The sequence below is a fragment of the Macaca thibetana genome, chromosome 13, assembly GCF_024542745.1.
Source record: "Macaca thibetana thibetana isolate TM-01 chromosome 13, ASM2454274v1, whole genome shotgun sequence".
Classification (NCBI taxonomy): Eukaryota; Metazoa; Chordata; class Mammalia; order Primates; family Cercopithecidae; genus Macaca; species Macaca thibetana.
This window is the reverse complement of record NC_065590.1, coordinates 4,917,335-4,941,205: the sequence shown is the minus strand read 5'-3', so window position 1 is coordinate 4,941,205 and position 23,871 is coordinate 4,917,335. Positions and strand designations below refer to the sequence as shown.

At 46.5% G+C, this 23,871-nt stretch overlaps 1 protein-coding gene across 2 annotated transcripts in view; it reads left to right on the top strand.

Moving 5' to 3' along the window:
- Window positions 1-271: 271 nt before the first annotated feature.
- The window catches only part of TBC1D8 (TBC1 domain family member 8), a 133,179-nt gene continuing 109,579 nt past the window's right edge, over window positions 272-23,871 (top strand). For both annotated transcript variants that reach the window (XM_050755043.1, XM_050755042.1), the window contains exon 1: window positions 272-530. In XM_050755043.1, the coding sequence (XP_050611000.1) occupies window positions 404-530 (127 nt within the window). In that variant the 5' untranslated portion in view covers window positions 272-403. The remainder of the gene's footprint in view (window positions 531-23,871) is intronic.

Here is a 23,871-nt window from a genome sequence, read left to right as displayed (position 1 = left end):
GCGGCTCTCCCGAGTTCGCCTTGGGAGCGCGGCGGGGCGGGAGGGAGGGAGCCTGGCGCAGGATTGGACTTCCTCCCTCCACTCCGGAACTGCGCGCCCGAGCGCCTGGGACGCGGAAACCCGGGAGGCGCCGCGGGAGCCGCCGGGTGGGGGCGGTCGGGGGCGGGGCCGAAGGCTGGGGCGGGACCGGGGGCGGGCGCGGGGCGGGGCCACGTGAGGGCTGCGCTGGGTGCGCGGGGCGAGCTGCGCCGGCTGTGCTCCGCGGGCTCTCAGAGCGCTGGGCACCGGCCGGGCTGTGGTCCTCGCGCGCCGCCGCTGCCGCGTCTCGAGCGGGCTCGGCTCACAGCGACCGTCGGCCGGGGAGATGTGAGCCGGGGCCGGCGGGCGCGGCCGGACCGCCGCGATGTGGCTCAAGCCCGAGGAGGTGCTGCTGAAGAACGCTCTGAAGCTCTGGGTGACCCAGAAGAGCAGCTGCTACTTCATCCTGCAGCGGCGCCGCGGGCACGGCGAGGGGGGCGGCCGCCTCACCGGTAAGTGGCGCGCCGGGGCGGGCTTGGCGGCCGGGCCCGGGGCCTCGCACCCCGCCGGGCCCGCGGCCCCCAGTCCCGGGCTGCGTCGCCAGAGGTGATTTCTTGGGAGTCGCGGGGCCCGGACGGCCCTGCCGCGGGCTTGTTTTCCTTTTTTCTGCGTTTCTCCCGCGGGTTCCCGTCGAGGTCGTGTTAGAGGGGCTCCCGGGCGCGTGCGTTTTCCGGGCGAGGCAGGTGTCTTCGCCGCCTGGCCCGGTGAGCTGGAGGCCAGACTCGGCTTGGGAATCCAAGGAGAAACGCTGGCTGTAGCGGGGCCGCCCTGGAGCAACGCGGCTGCTGTGCGGGGCCAGGTGATAGGGGGGTGCGCCGGGCCGGCCCGGACTCGGCCATCTGGAGGCGCCGGAGGCTCCAGGTGGTGTCGCGGCTGGGGGCGCGCGGTGATGCGCGCCGGGCGCAGCTCTGGAGGCCGCGGTGAGCGGGAACTGTCTCCACGCCCGGAGGGGAAACCGAGGGTGGGCGAATCGCAAGCTCGTGATCTTAGAAAAATTGAACAGGTGAGTTTATTCCTGTCTTTCAGTGTCTTACAAGGAATGGTAGGAAAAAAAACTCAGGCTCGTAAAGTTGATGAAAAAGACAAAGCATTTGTTTTCAAAAAGTTATAATCCAAAGCTCTTTGAAATCTTGACGCTGGCTTACAGTAGCTAGGACACCTGTTTAAACAGGGCAGTGAAGGAATAGTTCGACTTTTTCATTTGTATCTAGGGGACTTATATGATTTTTCTTTACAATTTTGGAATCTGCATAACAGGGACCTTAGATCTCCTGTCTCATTCCTGTTCTACTGACAAGACAGAGACCGGAGAAGTCAAAGGACCTAGTCCCCGGGTTAGTGGTTGGCGGATTTTTCTGCTCTCAGACCACAGTAGGGAAGGCCCTTCTGAGGTTGATTCTGGTAGGAGATGTACGTACTAACACGCCTGGAAACCGCAGAACCAAGTGCAAAGGGACTGGCTTTTGCTGGACTTTAGCTTCTGAGAAAGCTGGCGGTTGGTTTTGTTAGAGGAGGGCCGACTTACACGGAGACCGGGTGAGTGGGTGGGAGTTGGCAGGACGCTGCATGGAGGGAGCTGTAGGCAGCTGAGGGTTCCCCATGGAAGGGGCAGAGGGTAGTTAGGATTCTGAATGGAGGCGGGTAGGTGTAGGGTGCTTTGGTAACCAGTGGTCCTGTTGAGTGGCAACAGGGACTCAACTTGGGCAACTTGCGCAGCACGTGGGCCTGCTCCAGGAGCTGTTTTGAGCTTTGGGGGAGGGAATTGTGCAGGAGGCAGGGGCCACAGTGGCCTTGTTGGGCCCCGTGAGGCACCATGGTGCTTAGTGCCCAGGCTCTCAGGAAATGGAGGTGGGTGGTGCCCTGGGAAGAGGCATCAGAGGCGAAGAGGCAGGAATTTGTCGTCCCTCCTTTTCTTTGAGGGCTGTGTATCTTTATTTGTGGTGCATTTAGCAGGGTTCCTGGTCTATAAATGTTTCATTTAGTAGAGAGTGAGGACAAGGCCTGAGGATTTGTGAAGCCAGAAGCATAAGGACAGTTTGTCCCATAAACACTCATTCATTCACTTAGTTATGTGCACATATGTAGAATACTCTGTTCGCTGCTCTGGAAAGAGGCCGGAGAGCAGGCGGTGAGGGCCGGCTGCCTTCCCGATTCACCATCTAGTTAGTGGGTGAGATGGGTCCAGATATGGAGGGCAGAGCTGGCCCTTAGGATGCCTGGTCTGGCTTCAAGCCCGCTTCCTGTCCAGAGGGTTTCTGACTCTGTTGTCCAGAGTCTCTCTGTGATGAACTCAGTGAATTCCCTCCCTGTTTCATTCCCAAATCAAGCAGGTCCCGTGTTTGTTACTATACCTGTGGCTTTGGCATTCCTTGGTATTTACTTTGGTTTGGACTTACTGTGAATGTGCAGAATTTTCTTATGCTTAAGGGCAACAAGATCAACCATAAAGGAGGAAAAGTCTACAAAAAGACAGAGGACACTTGATGTATTTCTTGGAGACCCTGTTGATTGGGAAAGGATGACATCTGCAGCCAGACACTTTACCTTTGAGCATTTAGCTGGGAAGCCAGTATGGATGAAGCAGTGCTGACCTGCCCCGTGTACTGTGGGGGGCTGGTCTTCATGGGGCCACTTAGAATGGTTGTTAAAGTCAAGACCCATGGAAAACAGGGCAGCTCTGTGGTGGTGGCGGGTTTTGGAAAATGTGGAATTCTGATGTGGCAGATGTTTAGCAATTTAAGAGTTTAAAACCTAGACTGAGTTTCAGAAAGGAATGGGGGCTACAGTGATACACATTCTGTGCGGTTGTAGACTTTTGTTTGGAGGGAAGCAGGCAGTGGTGGCCTAAGGGGGATTGGAAGTAAAATGTAAGAGAGCAGTGATCAATAAACGTCTCTTTTCCTTTATTGTGATGCTGAATTTGTATTAATAGGAGTCTAGGCAGAGGAGATCTGGTGGTTGAAGTAATCTGAATTGCCTAACTTCAGAAATACTATCCGCTTTTGTTTCCTTGAGGATTAAAATCGGCCCTCCTGCTTACATACATGCATATACATGCTCTCTCTCTCCCTCTCTCTTCACATCTCCAGGTTTATTTTTCTCCTTAGTTCCTTCTCACTTTCTCATACAATATACCACTTTATTTTTTTCATTGCTAAATTTCCTGTTCTATGAGGGCAGAGATTTCCCTGTGGTAGTGCTCAGTATATTTGCTCAGGACGAATGGATGGGTGACTATATGCATGGATGATGGATCCCACTTTTTTCTTAAAAGTTGGGTGGGAGTAGAAGCCCAGCGTTTTGGACTGATTGCCTGGAACAGGAACATCCCCTGTCTCTTCTCAGCTTCCTGTTTACCTGGCAGTCTGACCATTATGGAAAGCTGGAGGGGTGTGGGTGGGAAACACAGTAGTTTCCTCCAGTCTTTTTTTTTTGTAGCTCCCTCTTTTGAGGGGGACGGATCGTCACACTAACTTCTCTGGTGGCCAGAAAGGGCGGGTGCAGATGTGGCTGCCATTGTTAACCTCCTGGGCTCTGAGCATTGCTAGGAAGGTGCCCATCTTTTCCTCAGGTTAGAGCATAGCATGGCGGAATTCAGGATTATGAGATGTTTCCAAACTTCTGCTTGCAGAAGTGATTTTGCTACTCGGGAAAGGAAGTAAAGTTACAGTCTCCAGCCACTTGTAACAAGTTCAGCCAGCTCTGGGAAAACAAAGAGCTGGAGATGTTAGCATGTGGGAAAGAGACTGCAGAGAAAGAACACGCAATGTCGCTGCCCCCTCTCCCAGGGTCTCTGAAGCACTTCAAGTGAGTGGGGTAATAAGGAACTTAAATAGCTCAAAAGCCAAAAACCTAATAACCGGATTAAAAAATGAGCAGAAGACGTTAATAGACATTTTTCAGAAGAAGACGTACAAATGGCTAACAGGTACATCAAACATGCCCGGCATCACTAATCATCAGGAAAAGGCACATCAAAACCATGAGGAAATACCGCACTCCCGTTAGAATGTTTATTACTTGTTTATTTAATTAATGTTTTTCTTAGAAAGGCTATTATTGAAAAGACAAAGGAAAGGTGTTGGTGAGGACATGGAGAAAAGGGAACGCTCATTTGGTAGGATTGTAAGTTAATATAGCCACTATGGAGAACAGTATGGAGGATCTTCAAAAAACTGAAAATGGAACTGCTGCATGATCCTGCAGTCCCGCTACTGGGTATATATTCAAAGGAAATGGAATCGGTATGTTGAAGAGATACCTGCATTCCTGTGTTTACTGCATCACTATTTACAATACCCAAGATACAGAATCGACCTAAGTGTCCAACGAGATAAATAAAGAAAATGTGAGATATATACAACAGAACACTATTCAACTATGCGAAAGAATGAAATCCTATCATTTGTGACAACATGGTCTCAAACTCTTGACCTTAAGCAGTCCTCCCTCCTCGGTCTTGGCCTCTCAAAGCACTGGGATTATAGGTGTGAGCCACCGTGCCTGGCACATTTGCAACAACATGGATGAACCTGGAGGAGGACATCGTGTTAAGTGAAATAAGCCAGGCACAGAAAGACAGATACTGTATGATCCCACTTATATGTGTAATCTTAAAAAAAAAAGTTGGTGTTATAAAAGCAGAGAGTAGAACAGTGATTACCAGGATGGGAGAAGATGGATGGGGAGAGGTTGGTCAACAGGTACAGAGTTGTAGTTAGATAGGAGAAGTAAGTTCTGCTGTTTTTTTGCACAGTAGGGTGACTGTAGTGGTACTGTATATTACAGGATAGCTGTGAGAATGAGAAACTTTTGAATGTTCTCACCACGAAGAAATGATAACTGTATGAGGTGATGGATATGCTAACTACCCGAATTGGATAATTATATAACATATGTGAGTATTGAAACATCAAATTGTACCCCATAAATATGTACAGTTACAGTGTGACGATTGAAAAATATGATGGGGCCGGGCGCGGTGGAGTAATCCCAGCACTTTGGGAGGCCGAGACGGGCGGAACAGGTTAGGAGATCGAGAATCCTGGCTAACACGGTGAAACCCCGTCCTACTAAAAAATAAATAGTCCCAGTACAGTTGGCGGGAACAGTGTGAGATCCGGCCACCGCACTCCAGCCTGGGCGGCAGAGCGACTCCGTTGAAAAATAGTGAGTGGGATAAACCTTACTCTAAAGACCAAATAGCATTAGGAGATATACCTAATGTAAATGATGAGTTAATGGGTGCAGCACACCAACATGGCACATGTATACATATGTAACAAACCTGCACGTTGTGCACACGTACCCTAGGACTTAAAGTACAATACAAAAATAAAAGAAGAAAAAGACCAAATATGACCACCCAGCTGTGTCCTCTGAAGGATTTGATTTTTCAGTGTTTTATTGCATGTATTCCTGTATAATCTTGCAATTCTTTTCCTAAATTGACTGACAATTTAAAAGTTGTAATTTGAAAAAGTATTGATGTTTTCTGCTTTGCAACGTGGTTACCTTAAGCCCCCGTTCCTGTCATTGCATTTGTAGTAGTGATAGGCTAATTCCCTAAACAGTTAGAGTGAAGGGAGGAAGTATGGTATAGTGGAAAATAGTGTAAAATACAACCTTTGGAGTCAGGGTAAGTAAGTCTGTTGATTAAGAATCTGGACTGAAAGGCTTTTTAGTTTATCCAGTTTCTTTAAGCCTTACTTATAACTCAACCTTAAGAAAGGGACAATAATGAATCTTACTTTGGAGGGTTAGAAACTGTTTTCCACAGCAGCTATAGCATTTTTCATTCCCACCAGCAATGCACAATGCTTATGATTAAAATAAGGCTTAGAATGAAAATTAACAGTATACCTCAAGGGCTTAATTGTGCTTGGCACCTAGTAGGTTTGAAAGAAGAAAAGCAAAGTACAATTTGAAAAACTGAATAATGAAGGCTTCTGAGAATAAAGGTGTAAACACATTTGCATTGTAGTAAAGGACATAAGAAATATTCACTTATCTGTTAGTGCAGCATTTAATATGTATAATTAAAAGATGGAATATTTAACAGCTTGGGCTGAGTATTGCTCAAGAGGAAGGTGTTTTTGTAGAATTTGGGCACACGGCTACTCTGCCCACATTAAATCAAATCTTAGTAAAGGGAGCTTCACCTTGTTTCAAATGTTGATGTGAATGCTCATGCTGTGCCTCCAGTAAGTCACCTACTGCCTTTGGAAGAGTGTCCTAATGACTGGGGGAGGAGAAACTGACAGGCTAAGGATTCACGTGGGGTTACAAGGCTTGCTCAGAAGGACTCTGTCAGAAGGTTGGAAACTGATGAAACCCAGCATGGATGTTGCATTTCTTGGCTAGTCTGTCTAAGGTTGGCTGGAGTCCTGCTCATGTAGCTGAATTTGTTGGCGAATTTTGTCTCCTCCAACAGTGAAAGTCTTTGACTCAACAGGGCAGCCTGTTATATTCTATAGCAGTCCTAGATGTTGGCTCTAGAGTCTTACGTGCAGTGGTCTTTTTTTTCTTAAAAGCACAATAGGGAAGAAACCACAAAGAAAGGAAGTAGTTCGATTTTAGAAGCATAAATCTGAAAAATTAAGTTAAATAACTGATGTATCTTTAGGGGCTGATAATCTATTAATAAAAGCCTTGAGGTTTCCAAGAGTTGCATTTAGTGAGAGCATAATAAGGGCAATGTATTTGTAATTAGATAATCAAACAAGGCACGGATTGTGTCACTCCAGGAAATAATATAAGGTACAAATTGTGCAGGCGGTGGGATACTGGAGGGTGGCCTTTTCCGCCTAATTGGAACTCCTTAGGAAGAGCTGACAATTATTGAGAGGCTGGTAGCTTGTAAAGAATTCATTTACTAGCAGTGAAGGCAGAAGGATTTTCCGATCTGGACTCCACATTCTAGGTGGCATTGGATAAAGGAGAAATTTATTTTATTTTTATTTTTATTTTTGGAGATGGAGTCTCGCTCTGTTGCCCAGGCTGGAGTGCATTGGTGTGATCTTGGTTCACTGCAACCTCTGCCTCCTGGGTTCAAGGGATTCTCCTGCCTCAGCCTCCCCAGTAGGACTACAGGTATGCGCCACCACACCCGGCTAATTTTTTGTATTTTAGTAGAGACAGGGTTTCACCATTGTTGCCCAGGCTGGTCTCAAACTCCTGAGCTCAGGCAACGCACCCGCCTGGCCTCCCAAAGTGCTAGGATTACAGGCGTGAGCCACCGCGCCCGGCCAAGAGGAATTTATTTAAAATGAAAGTAAATCTGGTAGTTTTTTCAGCATGGATTTTTTTCCCCTGTTTTTAAAAACTTGTATCCATGGTATTAAAAAGCAGCCGTGAGCATATTTTAATCACTGCCGGGGGTTGCAGGAGCTGCCCCTGAACCACCTCTTGGTTTGCTTCTCTTCCACCTTCTCTTAAGCACAGACCCCGCAGCATGTTGGCACTTGTCTCTCCAAGGCCCCTCATGCTGGTCTCCTCCCCCATCCCCAAGCATCTGGCTAATTCTTGTGAACCTCTGGGGCTCAGTCTGAGCTCCACTTCCTGGAGATGTACCTGAGCCTTCCCCTACTCCCACCACTGTAGTCATGAAGAGGCTCTTTGAGGCTCTATCTGTTTACGGTGAACCAGATCCTGAGCTCCAGGAGGGAAGTCACAGGTCTGTGCCCCTCTCTGCCGTGCCTTTAGTGCTGATGATTCTTGTCACCAGAGCACTCTTGATAAATATTTGTTGAATACATGGATGTAGACATCAAGTAGTACAATCTTAAGTAGATCAAGTACAAACTTCATGTAGATGTCATGTAGGAGATATCAAGTTGTACATACCAAGTAAAATGGATAGATGTGAGCCTATGCAGTTGAGAAGCGTTTTGTATGTATCATCCTGGAAATGGAAATTATGTAGAATGCAGGAATAAATCAGAGTGTTGTTCTTAATTGTCTTACGTCAGCGCTGTGTGCTGTAAGGACTAGCAGTAGTTTGTGGCTGAACCAGCCCAGCTGTTAGGACTACCTATTGATGCCGCGAGGGGGCTCACGCCTGTAATCCTAGCACTTTGGGAGCCAAGGTGGGTGGATTGCTTGAGCCCAGGAGTTTAAGACCAGCTTGGGCAACATAACGAAATTCTGTCTCTACAAAAAAATACAGAAAATTAGCAGAGCATGGTGGCGCGTGCCTGTAGTCCCAGCTACTTGGGAGGCTGAGGTGAGAGAATCACCTGAGCCTTGGAGGTTGAGGCTGCAGTGAGCTGTGATCACACCACTGCACTCCAGCCTGGGCATTGAAATGAGACCCTCTCTTGGTGGGCGGTGGGGTGGGGGTGGTGGTGAAATAACTACCTATTGGTAACCTTGATGTAAGTGATTCCATGCAGAACCAGATTTATTCCTCTAGTGTATCACCAGCCAGCAAACACGTATGTATGAATTTGAGTCATCCATATAACATTTGGTGAGTCTTTCATTCTACTGGATTTTATTATTTTCCTGCTTCCTGCTTTTTACTTAAAAAAAAAAAAAAAAAAAAAAAAAAAGGAAAGGTGGCTGGGTGCGGTGGCTCATGTCTGTAATCCCAGGACTTTGGGAGGCCAAGGTGGGTGGATCACAAGGTCAGGAGTTCGAGACCAGCCTGGCCAACATGGTGAAACCCTGTCTCTACTAAAAATACAAAACTGAGCTGGGTGTGGTGGCAGGCGCCTGTAATCCCAGCCACTTGGGAGGCTGAGGCAGGAGAACCATTTGAACCTGGGAGGCAGAGGTTGCAGTGAGCCGAGATCTCGCCATTGCACTCTACTCAGGCTGACAGGGCGAGACTCTGTCTCAAGGAAAAAAAAAAAAAAAAAAAAAAAAAAAAAAAAGGAAGGAAAGATCAACAATAAAATAGTGCGTTAATAAGTTATCCTTATCCTTATGAAAAGGTACTGCATTTTGTGGTTTTTTAGTTATGAGCTTTTCAGTGTGTATAAGCGTATTTAAGGTAAGTTGTAGGTAATGGAGCAAACCCTATATATATACCACCTGTAACTAAAAAAATAAGAGTATATCCTATGCCTGAGAAGATCCCTTTTGTGTTTTCCTGATTACATCTCCCTCCCTTCCTTGCGCGCACCGCTACCCTGAATTATGTGTTAATACTGACTTGCTTTTCTTTATAGTTTTAACACATTTATATGTATTCCTAATCAATACATAGTTTAGTTTTGTGTATTTTTGTAACTTTATTACAAAATATACTTTTATTCATACTTTATGTATTTTTCTGTCACTTGATCACCCTGCTCCCTGCATTGTTTTTCTCCCTTTGAACCACGGTAGCCACCATAGTTCATTCATTTTCATGGGTGTGTAGTAATCCACTGAGTGAATATATTATTATTTATTCATTCTCCTGTCCGTGGATATTTGGTGGGATACTTGGGAGTTGTCTGGAAAGGCCTATAGATCTAGTTGTTTTAGTAGATAAAGCTGCTGTGAACATTTTTCTATTGTGTTCACACAGATAAAACATTTCTTTTTTTTTTTTTTTTTTTGAGACGGAGTCTCGCTCTGCCGCCCAGGCTGGAGTGCAGTGGCCGGATCTCAGCTCACTGCAAGCTCCGCCTCCCGGGTTCACGCCATTCTCCTGCCTCAGCCTCCCGAGTAGTTGGGACTACATTTGCCACCGCGCCCGGCTAGTTTTTTGTATTTTTTAGTAGAGACGGGGTTTCACCGTGTTAGCCAGGATGGTCTCGATCTCCTGGCCTCGTGATCCGCCCGTCTCGGCCTCCCAAAGTGCTGGGATTACAGGCTTGAAGATATACATTTCTGTAGAGAATATTTCTGAGTGACCTTGTTGGGTGTATCTATCAGGATGAGTTAGGTTATGCTGCAGTAACAAATACCCCGACACATAAATTTATTTCTCCATCATGCTGTATATTCAATGTGAGTCAGCATGGGTCTCCTCTGAGGGAGAACTGGGACATTTGTGAACAGCCCTAATACTGAGTCATAGCAATGTGCATTTTCAACCTTTCTAGATAATTCCAAATGGTTTCCAAGCAGAGCATGGTGGTGCACGCTTATAATCCCATCTACTTAGGAGGCTGAGGCAGGTGGATTGCTTGAACCCAGGAGTTTTAAGTTCAGCCTGGGCAACATAGTGAGACCACTGTCTCTAAGAAAAAACTTCCTGCAGTGGTACATCCTTGCTAGTGCTTGCTATTGTAAGAGATATTACTTTTTGCCAATCTGGTAGGTATTTACATAGTATCTTAGAACCACTAAGATGCTATTTCTCATTATTACTAATTGGGATGAGAATTTTTTATGTATTCATTGAGTATGTGTTTTTCCTTCTGAGATATACTTGAGTCGTTTGCTCATTTTTTTCTGTTGGGTTATCTTTTTCTTTAGTGTTTTTTTTTTTATGAGCCTTGTGTGTGTGTGCCTTCATGTGTAGTTTTTCTGTATTCTTTTTCAATTATATGTATTTTTTTTTAAGTCAGGCTTTTATTTTCCTTGTAGGTTTTTTGAAGAACTCACATTTGTTAATTTTCATGCAGTCAGATGTGTCAGTCTTTTCCCTTTTGTTTTTTTTTTTTTTTTTTTGAGACGGAGTCTCGCTCTGTCGCCCAAGCTGGAGTGCAGTGGCTGGGTCTCAGCTCACTGCAAGCTCCGCCTCCCGGGTTCAGGCCATTCTCCTGCCTCAGCCTCCCGAGTAGCTGGGACTACAGGCGCCGCCACCTCGCCCGGCTAGTTTTTTGTTTTTTTTTTAGTAGAGACGGGGTTTCATTGTGTTAGCCAGGATGGTCTCGATCTCCTGACCTCGTGATCCGCCCGTCTCGGCCTCCCAAAGTGCTGGGATTACAGGCTTGAGCCACAGCGCCCGGCCTCCCTTTTGTTTTAATTAATTAATTTACCTAGACCTTTTCTGGCAAGATCTTTTTCCTTCAGAGTTTGTTCTTTTTGTTACGTGTTTAAGAAGAGCTGCTTGGAGGGGAATCTCTAAGATGATGGTGAAGGGAAATCCTGGGACGTCAGTGAGAACCTCCCTCCTTCCCTCCCCCAACCCAGCGTTCAGTCTAGATTGGAGCCTGGCAGGAGGCTGCAGGACAACTTCTAGGAGAAAAGAAAGTGATAGACTGTGCAGTGTGTTTGCATGTATTGAATGAAGATCCGCACATCAGGGGAGAATTTGTGGATAGATTATCCATAGATGGAAAGCTGAGTAAGCCAGAAATTCTGGGATAGTTGTTAAATCTAGGGAAAATAAAAAGTTGTGTAGGGTAGAAAAAGTATTGTAGTTTTACTGCAAAACTCAGCTCTTGCTAGTGTTTTTGTGGTTATAATAATGTAAATATTGACTCATGATGTAACCAAAATTATTGCATAACTGGAGTGTGAGTGTTGGGTGGCGGGTGGTAGTCAATGAAAGGGAGCTAAAGCCTCCACTTCTGAAAGTTGACAGCTAATGCCTACACTAAATATCCAAGAAGTAGGCCAGGCGCGGTGGCTCACGCCTGTAATCCTGGCGCTTTGGGAGACTGAGGTGGGTGAATCATCTGAGGTCGGAGGTTTGAGACCAGCCTGGCCAACGTGGTGAAATCCTGTCTTTACTAAAAATACAAAAATTAGCCCGGCATGGTGGCATGTCCCTGTAATCCCAGCTACTTGGGAGGCTGAGGCAGGAGAATTGCTTGAACCTGGGAGATGGAGGTTGCAGTGAGCCGAGATTGTGCCATTGCACTGCAGCCTGGGGGACAAGAGTGAAACTCTGTCTCAAAAAAAAAAAAATGTAGTAATATAGATATGTTATTTGGAGATGTGAAGGTGGATACAAAAATAATCCATTAAGAGATGGAAGAGGTTGCCTTTGGGGAGTTGGTAAGTGGAAGCAGCAAGGGATAGATAAGGGGGCTGTTTGTGTGTTTCATGAGCCTTGCAGAATTATATCCTAATTGACATGCACCTGTACCGTTGGTATAATGCAGACAGAATCTAAACTCAGGGAGACCTTGGCATTTTTTCCTGGTTGGCAACTCTATTTGGGTAGTGGCGATCATGAAGGCATTGAAGCTGTGTCCCCTCATTACCTAAGGGCTGTGATTTTCCCCGGACGCCTGTGTGTCAGCTATTTGTCCTCTCAGTGTGCTATATTTAGCCTTCAAAATGTCTAGCATGCGTGGGGTGTGTCATTTCACAGAAGCTTTTAAAACTATTTTCAGAAACGCATCTAATTTAGGTACTTTTATTTGAAATTAAAGGTATCTATTCTGGATTTTATTCCCCCTCTCAATAGAGAAAATAGGTTTAGAGTTGTAAGCTCCTGATCTGTCTTCTTTCTCAACTTTAAAGAGGGGTTCTGTGACCATAACCCACTCTTTATAGGGTCTCAGTTTATTAACCTCAGTTGATTAACAATAGCAATGATTGCAATAAAAATAATAAAAGTTTTTGCTGTAGGGGAGGTTTTATGCTTCAAACTGTTATGTTTTCTAGGTATGTTGGTTAAATCAATGAAATTACTGGTAGATAAAGCAGCAGAAAGAAACCCAAAGAGCGTTTTATTCCGCAGTGCCAGGCCCGGTGCTGTCATGCAGCTTATAATCTGGAGAGGTGGAGTTTGTAGTCGTGGGGGTGGAGTGATACTAAGCCACGAAACACTGAGTTACCAATGGCGGTGAGTGCCAGCAGATGCGAGAGAGAATAAGAAGGAAATGAATTTGGGTTGGAACATCAGGGAGCTGTCTCTGAGGAGCCATGATCTCCACTGAGACCTGCATGGTGTGCAGGAGGGTGGTAGCTGGTGAGAAGTTGGGAAAAGAGCCCTCTGAGCAGAGGAAATGGCATGTGCAAAGGTCCTGAGGCCTCCGAGAGTCTGTTTTGGACGAGTTAAGTCTGGAATACCTGGGAGTTGTCTAGAAAGGCTTATAGAGGAGGAAAGGGCAGAGGGGACTGAGGCACGGACAAGGGGCAGGAGGGCCTCAGCAGTGTATTTTCCCTAAAGCCAGGAGGAAGTGTATGTGAGGAGGAGGGGAGGGGTCTGCTCTGCATTGCAGTATGGAAAAGGCTAGGAAGACCTTGGAGACCTCAGCCACGGCAGCTTGGGTGCAGGGAGATGTGGCATGGGAGCGGGCTGGAGACCGGAGGGTGGATTGGAAGTAGGGATGGCGGATGAAGGCAACTCTCTCAAGGTGGGATGTGGTGGTGGTTTTTTTTTTGATATGTATTTATTATTTGTCAATGAATGGAGTCTCTGTTGAATGCTGGATCCACAAGTGTAGATTTGGGGCCGAGCTGCTGGGTCTTGAGACGGGCCGGGGAGAGATTTGAATAGGTCGAGGGAGTAGATCAGGCCTCTAGGTGAGGGAACCTCAGGAGCCAGTTCCTGAGGAATGTAGTTTTAGAAATGAGGTTAGTACTCACTACTGCAAAAAACAAACAAACAAACAAACAAACAAAAAAACGTGAAAGATTCTGTCTCTGACTACCTGTGACATATTAAGAAATGTGTTTCTCATTTGGCCTCTGCTTCTTCCTCCTGGCACAGAGCTCCTAATCCTTTGGAATTTCTTGGGTGATGGGAGCATCTTTTGTTCTAATGAGGTGACTCTTGGTGGGCTCCTGGGTGGAGACTGGTCACCAGCAAGAATGGATTTGAGGCCAGGCGCGGTGGCTCATGCCTGTAATCCCAGCACTTTGGGAGGCCGAGGCGGGCGGATCACAAGGTCAGGAGATCGAGACCACGGTGAAACCCCGTCTCTACTAAAAATACAAAAAATTAGCCGGGCGCGGTTGTGGGCGCCTGTAGTCCCAGCTACTCGGGAGGCTGAGGCAGGAGAATGGCGTGAACCCGGGAGGCGGAGCTTGCAGTGAGCAGAGATCGCGCCACTGCACTCCAGCCTGGGCGACAGAGCGAGACTCCGTCTCAAAAAGAATGGATTTGAAGCTTGGGGATTTAAGACCCACCTCCATCCTCTGGGAAGGGGCAGGGGCTAGAGATTAATGATGAGTCATGCTCAGGTGGTGGTAGTGACGCCTCCTTAAGAATCCCTGGACTCTAGGGTTTGGGGAGCTCCAGGGCTGCTGAACACATGGAGGGTGTTCACCACCTGGGTGGTGTACTGTGCCACCCAGAGAGGGCACAGAAGTGCCGCGTCCCCTCTAATACACCTCGCCCTGTGTATCTCTTCATCTGGCTGTCCTCTGTGTCCTTGATCATATTCTTCATGACATAATAAGCTGGGAAATGTGTTTCTGTGAGTCATCCCAGCAAATTATCAAACCTGAGGAGGGGGTTATGGGAACCCCTGACTTGTAGCTGGTTGTTCAGAAGTGCAGGTGACACCCTTGGGCTGGTGATTGAAATGGGGCCAGTCTTGTGGGACCGAACACCCTGCACTCATTCCAGGTAGTTAGTGTCAGAATTGAATGGAATTGTACAACACCCGAGTGGCGTCTAGAGAGCTGGAGAATTGGTTGGTATGGGGAAAACCCCCCATCTATTTGGTGTCACAAATGTGAATAGTAAAGGATAATGTTTTTTCTTTTACCACCAAAACAGTTAACTAAGTGGAACCTGATATGATTTGGTTCTGGGTCCCCACCCAATTCTCATGTCGAATTGTAATCCCCAGTGTTGGAAGTGGGGCCTGGTGGGAGGTGACTGGATCATGAGGGTGGATTTTCCCGTTGGTGCTGTTCTCATGGTAAGAGTTCTTCCAAGGTCTGGTTCTTTAAAGGTGTATGGCACCTTCCCCCTCTCCCTGTTCCTCCTGCTCCGGTCATGTGAAGATGCCTGCTCTCACTTTGCCTTCCTCCAGGAGTAAACACTCCCTGAGACCTCTCCAGCCATGCTTCCCGTACAGCCTGTGGAACCGTGAGCCAATTAAACTTCTTTTATTTATAAATTACCCAGTCTTAGGTATTTCTTTATAGCAGTGAGAGAATGAACTCATACAGAACCCAGGCCTGTTGGCTTAGCACTAGACAGTGATGTTTTCACCTGGCAAAAAGAGTTCTTTGAGGAGACTGTGGCAACTTAAAAATGTAATGTTACTTGTTTGGCATTTCATGTCACATGGAGCCTGCATGTAGGATGCCCCTATACTGTCTTGTCCGGGGTAAATGCTGGTAGGAATCTGATGTGGCTCCACTCAGTATGTTTCTCAGCTTAGATGTATTTAGTATTTTGTTAGAAATGATACTCTCAGGATTCAAAAAATATCTGTTTCCAGAAGGACAATACAGGTTAAAAGTCATTTCAAATCTCAGCACTTGGGGAGGCAGAGGTGGGCGGATCACGAGGTCAGGAGATCGAGACCATCCTGGCTAACACGGTGAAACCCCGTCTCTACTAAAAATACAAAAAATTAGCTGGGCGTGGTGGTGGGTACCTGTAGTCCCAGCTACTTGGTAGGCTGAGGCAGGAGAATGGAGTGAACCCAGGAGGCAGAGCTTGCAGTGAGCGAAGATGGCGCCACTGCACTCCAGCCTGGGCGACAGAGCGAGACTCTGTCTCAAAAAAGTCATTTCAGTGAATTACATAGGCTGACCAGGAAGTTGGGCTATCCTGAATTATTGGATAACTTTCACAGGATTTGAGATAAATTTGTGGCTCATTGGTTGGGATGTTGGGAAGTTTTAATAAAGAAATGTAGTGGCATTCTTAAAATGGGATTTTCTGTCTGGTGTTGTGGCTCACTGCTGTAATCCCAGCACTTTGGGAGGCTCAGGTGGGTGGATCCCTGGAGGTCAGGAGTTCGACACCAGCCTGACCAACATGGTGGAACCCCGTCTCTACTAAAAATACAAAAATTAGCTGGGTGTGGTGGCACACACCTGTAATCCCAGCTACTTGGGAGGCTGAGGCAGGAGAATCACTTGAACCTGGGAAGCGGAGGTTGTGATGAGCCGAGATCGCGCCATTGCATTCCAGCCTGGGCGACAAAAGCCAAACGGTCTCAAAAAAAAAAAAAAAAAAAAAAAAAGAAAGAAAAAAGGGATTTGCCTAGTGATGAATGGTTTAGAAGCAGCTTCTGGGCTTTCTCACTTCAAAAACAGTGTTTGCATGACAGAAACACTTTAAAAAGACAAACAGCATTGCACAGCCTCAGATGGAGATGTAGGTATTTTACCCACCACGGGAGCACATAGAGTTAAATGGGTTCTGAGTGTCTGTTATATTGCTGTTTCGTTATTATAATTAAAAATAAATGTGAAATGTAAGCAAGGCATTAAGATTGCTTACAAAATACGTAGTTCGTGACCGTCCATCATCAAGGATGATGGCAAGGGTTTGATGACCGTCCATCATCAAGCCATGGCAAGGGTTTGGCTGGAGTGAAGGTTCAGACTAGATCTTGGTAAATCCAGTGTCCCAAAACTGTATGTGTGCACAAATGTGCATACTTGTATCTTTTTATTTTAACCTGTAGCTTCCCTTAGATTTTTTTTTTTTCCTTTGAGATAGCCTTGCTTTGTTGCCCAAGCTGGAGTGCAGTGGTGCGATCTCGGCTCACTGCAAGCTCTGCCTTCTGGGTTCACACCATTCTCCTGCCTCAGCCTCCCAAGTAGCTGGGACTACAGGTGCCCGCCACCACACCTGCTAATTTTTTTGTATTTTTAGTAGAGACGGGGTTTCACTGTGTTAGCCAGGATGGTCTCGAGCTCCTGACTTCATGATCCATCCGCCTCGGCCTCCCAAAGTGCTGGAATTACAGGCATGAGCCACCGCGCCCAGCCGCTTCCCTTAGACTTTTGAGGTAAAGGAAGGCTTTGATGCTCACTAAGGTTCCAAATTTGGACCATGTTTAATCCCAGTATAATGTAGCTGCCTGTTAATATGGGGATTTGGTTCTCTCTCAGTCCTTTAGAACACCTGAGGCGGGATAATTTATAAAGAAAATCATTTTGCTTGGTTTGCAGGTCTACAGGCTGTACAGGAATCATGGTTCTGGCATCTGCTTCTGGTGAGCCCTCAGGAAGCTTCCACTCATGATGGAAGGTGAAGGGGAGCCGCTGTGTACACAGATCACATGGTGAGGGTGGGGGGAGGTGCTAGGCTGTTTTTAACAATCAGTTCTTGTAGGAACTAATAGAGTGAAAATTCACTCGTTACCTCCAAGACAGCATCAAGCCTTTTGTGAAGGATCAGCCCCCATGGCCCAAACACCTCCCACCAGGCTCCACCTCCAGCACTGGAGATCAAATTTCATCATGAGTCCAGGCCAGTGGCTCATGCTGTAATCTCAGCGCTTTGGGAGGCAGAGGCTGCCCGATCACTTGAGTCCAGGAGTTGCAGACCAGCCAAGGCAACATGGTGAAACCCTCTCTCTACGAAAAAATACAAAAATTAGCCAGGTGTGGTGGTGCCTGCCTGTCGTCCCAGCTACTTGGGAGGCTGAGCTTGGAGGATCACTTGAGCCCTGGAGGCAGAGGTTGCAGTGAACCAAGCCAGGGTGACAGTGAGACCCTTCTCAAAAACACAAAAACCAAAAAACCAAATCTCAACAGGAAACCTGTATGAGACGAACATCCAAACAAAATCAGGTTCCAAAATCTACATGAAGAACAGACATTGCTTGAGGGAAAAACGGCAGCAGAAATCCGCAAGCTGCCCGTCTTTTTGCAATCTGCTCATGTTATCAGGAGGGCCTGGGAAGTGAGGATCCCTAGAGAGCTGGGAAATTCCAGCCCTTCCCTGAACTCAGGCCAGGGCCTGTGCTCCCAGATGGCGGGCAGTTGGCTTGAATTGTTCCCCGCTCTGTGTTTGGCCAGTGCATACGGCTGAATGTGATGAATTCACGCGACCTGCTCCTTACTGCCACCTGCGCCTCCACGTAGAGCATCTGAGGTGGCTTCACAGCCAGGTGAGGCCAGCAGTGATCACGCCTACATTTGGTATATTACATGGGGGATTACTGTTAATTGAGGTTGGTGGTGGCATTTTTTTTTTTTTATTAGTTGAGCTACAATTCTGTTTTCTGTTATTCAGATGGCTTGTAACAAAAAGGTCTGTACTGAGGAGATGTTGTTTTGTCTTTCAGCCTTTTGGTTGTCTTCATTTAGCCAATAAAACATTTAAATTTGAGGAGAAGAGGGGTTGGAGAGCCTCTTGTAGAACTGGAAGGTTCTATTTGACAAGATGTGTATCTCACTGTAATAACGGCTTTTTCTTTTTTCTTCTTTTTTTTTTTTTTTGAGTCGGGGTCTTGCTCTGTTCCCCAGGCTGGAGTGCAGTGGTGCGATCTCGGCTCACTGCAAGCTCTGCCTCCCGGGTTCCCGCCATTCTTCTCCTGCCTCAGCCTCCCGAGTAGCTGGCACTATAGGCGCCGCCACCATGCCCGGCTAATTTTTGTGTTTTTAGTAGAGACGGAGTTTCACTGTGTTGGCCAGGCTGGTCTTGAACTCCTGACCTCGTGATCCAACCGTCTCGGCCTCCCAAAGTGGTGAGATTACAGGCATGAGCCACTGTGCCTGGCCAAAAACGACTTTTTCTGTTTGGTTTTAACTTCATGTGCAACCTGGAAAGCCAGATTTCAACATTCTGTGTTAATAGCAAAAGTTAAGTTATGTTGTGGACTGAATGTGTCCCCCTGTCCCCTAACTTACTGTGTTGAAGCTGTGACCTCCATTGTGACTATATTTGAAGATAGTACCTGCAGAGAGGTAACTAAGGTTAACTGAAGCCATAAGGGCAGGCCCTGATCCTATAGGGCTGTTCCTTTTATAAGAAGAGGGACAGTCACCAGAGAGCTTACTCTCTCTGCCATGTCTGCAAGCCAAGAAGAGAACCCTCACTAGACATCACATTTGCTAGCCCCTTGATTTTGGACTTCCAGCCTCCAGAGCCATGAGAAGAACTTCTGCAGGTTAAGCCACTCAGTCTGTGGTATTTTGTTATAGCAGCCTGAGCTAAGACAAGTTAGAATCATAAAATGTAATATAAATTTGTTTACTTTCTTTGAATTACAATTTATAAAGACTCTAACTTAGGCAAAGCCAGAGATCAGATTAGTATTGATGGTGCCTGAAATCATACTACTAAGACTCAAGACCAGATAGAGGACCCAGAAGTTAGCATCCATTTATACCAGACAGATCATTAGAAAGTCTCTGTGTGGGCCGGGCGCGGTGGCTCACGCCTGTAATCCCAGCACTTTGGGAGGCTGAGGCGGGCGGATCACAAGGTCAGGAGATCGAGACCACGGTGAAACCCCGTCTCTACTAAAAATACAAAAAATTAGCCGGGCGCGGTAGTGGGCGCCTGTAGTCCCCAGCTACTCGGGAGGCTGAGGCAGGAGAATGGCGTGAACCCGGGAGGCGGAGCTTGCAGTGAGCTGAGATCGCGCCACTGCACTCCAGCCTGGGCGACAGAGCGAGACTCCATCTCAAAAAAAAAAAAAAAAAAAAAAAAAAAGAAAGTCTCTGTGTGTGTGTGTCTGTGTGTGTGTGACAGAGAAAAAGAGAGAGAATAGAGAGAGGGAGTGCTATGGGGTGAATATTTATGTCCCCGCTCCAAATTCATTGTTGAAATTCTAACCCTGATATGATTTGGCCCTGTGTCCCCACACAAATCTCATCTCAAATCGTAATCCCCACGTGTCGAGGGAGGGAGGTGATTGGATCATGGGGGTGGTTTTCCTCCATGCTGTTCTTGTGATAGTGAGTGAGTTCTCACGACATCTGATGGTTTTAGAAGTGTTAGATAGTTCCTCTTTCACACACTCTGTCTATCCTGCTGTCTTGTGAGGAAGGTACCTGTTTCCCCTTAGCCTTCCACCATGATTGTTAAGTCTCCTGCAGCCTCCCCAGCCATGCAGAGCCGTGAGTCAGTTAAATCTCTATCCTTTATTAATTGCCCAGTCTCAAGGAAGTTCTTTATATTAATAGCAGAGTGAAAATGGACTCATACAACACCCTAAGGTGATATTACTGGAGGTAGATTCCTGGGAGGTGATTAGGTTGTGAGGGTGGAGCTTTCCTGACTGTGATTCGTGCCCTTAGAAAGAGACCCCAGAGAGCTCCCTCTCCCTATCCACCTTGTGAAGACGCCATCTGTGAACCCCCCTCCCCAGACACCAAGTCTGCTGATGCCTTGATCTTGGATTTCCCAGCTTCCAGAACTGTGGGACGTAATTTTATGTTATTTATAAGCTATTAGGCAGTGGAGATTTTGTTACAGCATCCCAAATGGACTAAGATAGGGAGAGAGAGGGGAAGGGAGCGAATATCTTAGAGACTTGAATGGCAAGTGGACTCACACAAAAAGAGATCATGATCCCAGAAGCATTTGGCAGTGCTCATTCTAATATGCTGTATGATTAATATATTTCTATATGCATTTCTGAAAAGTTTTATTTAGAATCAGAATTGTCTAAGTTAGATAATTTTCTTACTGCTTACATTTTCAGAGAGATGTACTTTTTTTTTTTTTTTTTTTTTTGGAGATGGAATCTCGCACTGTCACCCAGGCTGAACTACAGTGGCTCAATCTCAGCTCACTGCAGCCTCCGCCTCCTGGCTTCAAGCGATTCTCCTGCCTTACTCTCCCGAGTAGCTGGGATTACAGGCGCCTGCCACCACACCCAGCTAATTTGAGATGTACATTTAAGTAAAAACAAACTTAAAAATTTATAGAAACATCTATAAATTTGAATAAGATAGTAGTATTGCAGATATAAGAATATTTTTATTGCAAAGTAAAGACAGAGATAGTGGCTCATGCCTGTAATCCCAGTACTTTGGGAGGCTGAAGCAGGAGAATCACTTGGGCCCAGGAGTTCAAGACCAGCCTGGGCAACATAGGGAGACTCCATCTACAAAAAATGGAAAAACAAAAAATAAATTAGCTGGGCGTGGTGGCATATCCCCATAGTCCGAATTACTTGGGAGGCCAAGGCGGGAAGATCGCTTGAGCCCAAGAGGTCAAGGCTGCAGTGAACTATGTTTATGCCACTGCACTCCAGCCTGGGCTGCAGAGTGAGACCCTATCTCAAACAAAACAACTTGGTCAAAATTGTCAAACACAAAACAGGGAGGGGATGGGGATTTATGTCTTCAAAAATGTCAAAGTCATAAAAGAGAGAGACAGGTTGTGTTTGGAAGAGTTCTTTATTAAAGGAGACTAAAGAGACCTGGTAGCTCAATGTAATACGCAACCACAGAATACATACTGTCCTGGAGGGAGCAGGTGCTATAAAAGACATCATGGAGTCACCCGGCAGCATGGAGATATGAGGGGCAGATACAGGTATACACGTGTAAGATCCACTGGAGTTGACGACTGCTCTTTTGTGTAGGACAGTGTCCCCATTCATAGGAATAGGCTTCTCCTCAAATGATTTAGAAAAGATGTGTGTGTGTGTGTAATTATATCATATATCATATTGTATCATTATTTTGAGAGGAAGAAATACAAAAAGAAAAATAGCAAATGATAGAGTGAATGGGGTAAACTGTTCACAGTAAGATGAATCTGAGGCAGAGAAGGGATGAGTGTTCTCTGTCTTACTTTAGTTCTTCTAGTTTTCCTTTAAGTTTGACTTTATTTCCAAATAAAAAGTGAAATGAACATGCAAATCCAGTTTAAGTGTGAATCCGGAAGCACCCATCCACTTTGATTGAAGTATTTTTAGTCTGTATTAACAAAATGTAAAATACACCTATGACAATTTTAAAAAAAACCTTTAGGAAATTTCTGCAGAAAAATAACTTTATTGTAAGTCTGAAACTAACCACTCCCAGCTTTTCTTGTTGAACAATTATATTTGGAACCTTGTTTTTTTTTTTTTTTTTTTTTTTTTTTTTTTGAGACAGAGTCTTGCTCTGTCACCCAGGCTGGAGTGCCTTGGCAGGAAATCGGCTCACTGCAAGCTCTGCCTCCTGGTTCATGCCATTCTCCTGCCTCAGCCTCCTGAGTAGCTGGGACTACAGGCACCTGCCACCTCGCCTGGCTAATTTTTTTGTATTTTTATTAGAGACAGGGTTTCACCGTGTTAGCCAGGATGGTCTAGGTCTCCTGACCTCATGATCTGCCCACCTCGGCCTCCCCAAGTGCTGGGATTACAGGCGTGAGCCACCACACCTGGCCAGAACCTTTTTTTTTTTTTTTTTTTTTTTTTGAGATAGAGTCTCACTCTTGTTGCCCAGGCTAGACTGCGATAGCACGCTGGGCTCACCACAACCTCCGCCTCACCTCCCGGGTTCAAGTGATTCTCCTGTCTCAGCCTCCCGAGTAGCTGGGATTACACCATGGCCTCCCAAAGTGCTGGAATTACAGGCATGAGCCACCGTGCCTGGCCTGGAACCTTGTTTTTAAAGAGGTAAGGGAGCCAGGCTCAGTGACTCGTGCCCATCGTCTCAGCTACTTGGGAGGCTGAGGTGGAAGGATCCCTTAAGCCCAGGAATTCAAGACCAGCCTGGACAACATAGCAAGACCCCATCTTTCTAAAAAAAAATAAAGAGGTGAGGTTTCCCCAGGGGTCCTGGGTGCCACACCCAGCAGGGCAGGTTGTGTATTATTTCATGTGTATGTAGGTATTTTATCTAACCCCTTCCTAAAATTAAGTGACTTTAACACAGGAGTTTTTGATACGATGTTTATGCATTTTTGCAGTGTTAGGTTGGGGCTTGATTGCCGTCAATAACAGTTAGATGTTAAGAGAATGAAGATCTTGGAAAAGAAGGCCATTCAACAGGTGTTTACTGTGTGCTGCTGGGCGCCTGGCTCTTTCCCAGGCATCTGGATGTAGCAGTGAACGAAACTAGATCCTACCCTCACGGAGCTTGAAGATTACTCTAGTGATTAATCTGGGATTGGAATTCTCAAATATCCACCACTAGTCCTCCTAAATGTGTCAGCCTGGGCATCATTTTAAACTTATTTCGTTAAAACAGTTAGGGCTGTTTTCACTGAACCACAAAAGATTGACTTTTGTAGCTCTTGCCTTTGAACATGGAAATATCTAGTCAAGGGGGTTAGGGCCTTTGAGCCCTGTCTTTTAGTTTCCTGCCTTCTTTAGCTGTGTCATCTGCAAGCTCTGTGACAGGGCCAAAAGCATTGGGACGAGGAACTTCTGCCCCTGGAAGTCTTTCTGGCCCCTTCTCACCACGGTCCGACGTAGTGAGGGGAAGCACAGCTTGGCTTAGCCCTCTGGGATCCTGCAGTGGGCCTCGGGGTGCGGGCACCTGTCTTGCAGGCCGGCCCTGCTAAGCCACTGAAGTGTCAGCACAGCTGGCCCGGCGGACGCTCTCAGGCCTCCCCGGCTCTCACTCCCTTTTAGGAGGCAGCTCAGCAGCCTTCCGGAGGCGACTGGAATGAAGTGGACTCATTTTCTTAGTTAAAAATAACCCCAGCAGTTGTGGGTTCAAGTACCCCAATGGTAAGACTGGCCCTCGACTCATCGTTGGGACGCCTGGTCATCGTGGCTCTGAGGGTCATGGCCGGATGAACGTCGTTGCTGGGATCTTGGAGCCCACCAGCTCGTACCCCTTTTTACAGATGAACAAGCTGGGGCCCAGGAAAAGGTCCAGTGACCGATCTGAGGGAGGATGCTCTTGCTTGATTTCACTTACTTGACTTGGGCTAGCCCTTTCTAGCAAAACTAGAAACCCCTGAAACGTGGGTGCCTCTGGCTGCCTTCTTCCAGCCCACCTTGGCTCCTCCAGACCTCTCCAGCTACTTTTGTTCTGGGCAGGAGACTGTTGAAACCTTTGTTTGTTTAATGGTTTAAGTAACAGATACTTGAAAAAATTGTGGTCAGGGCCAGACAACGTGGCTTATGTCTGTAA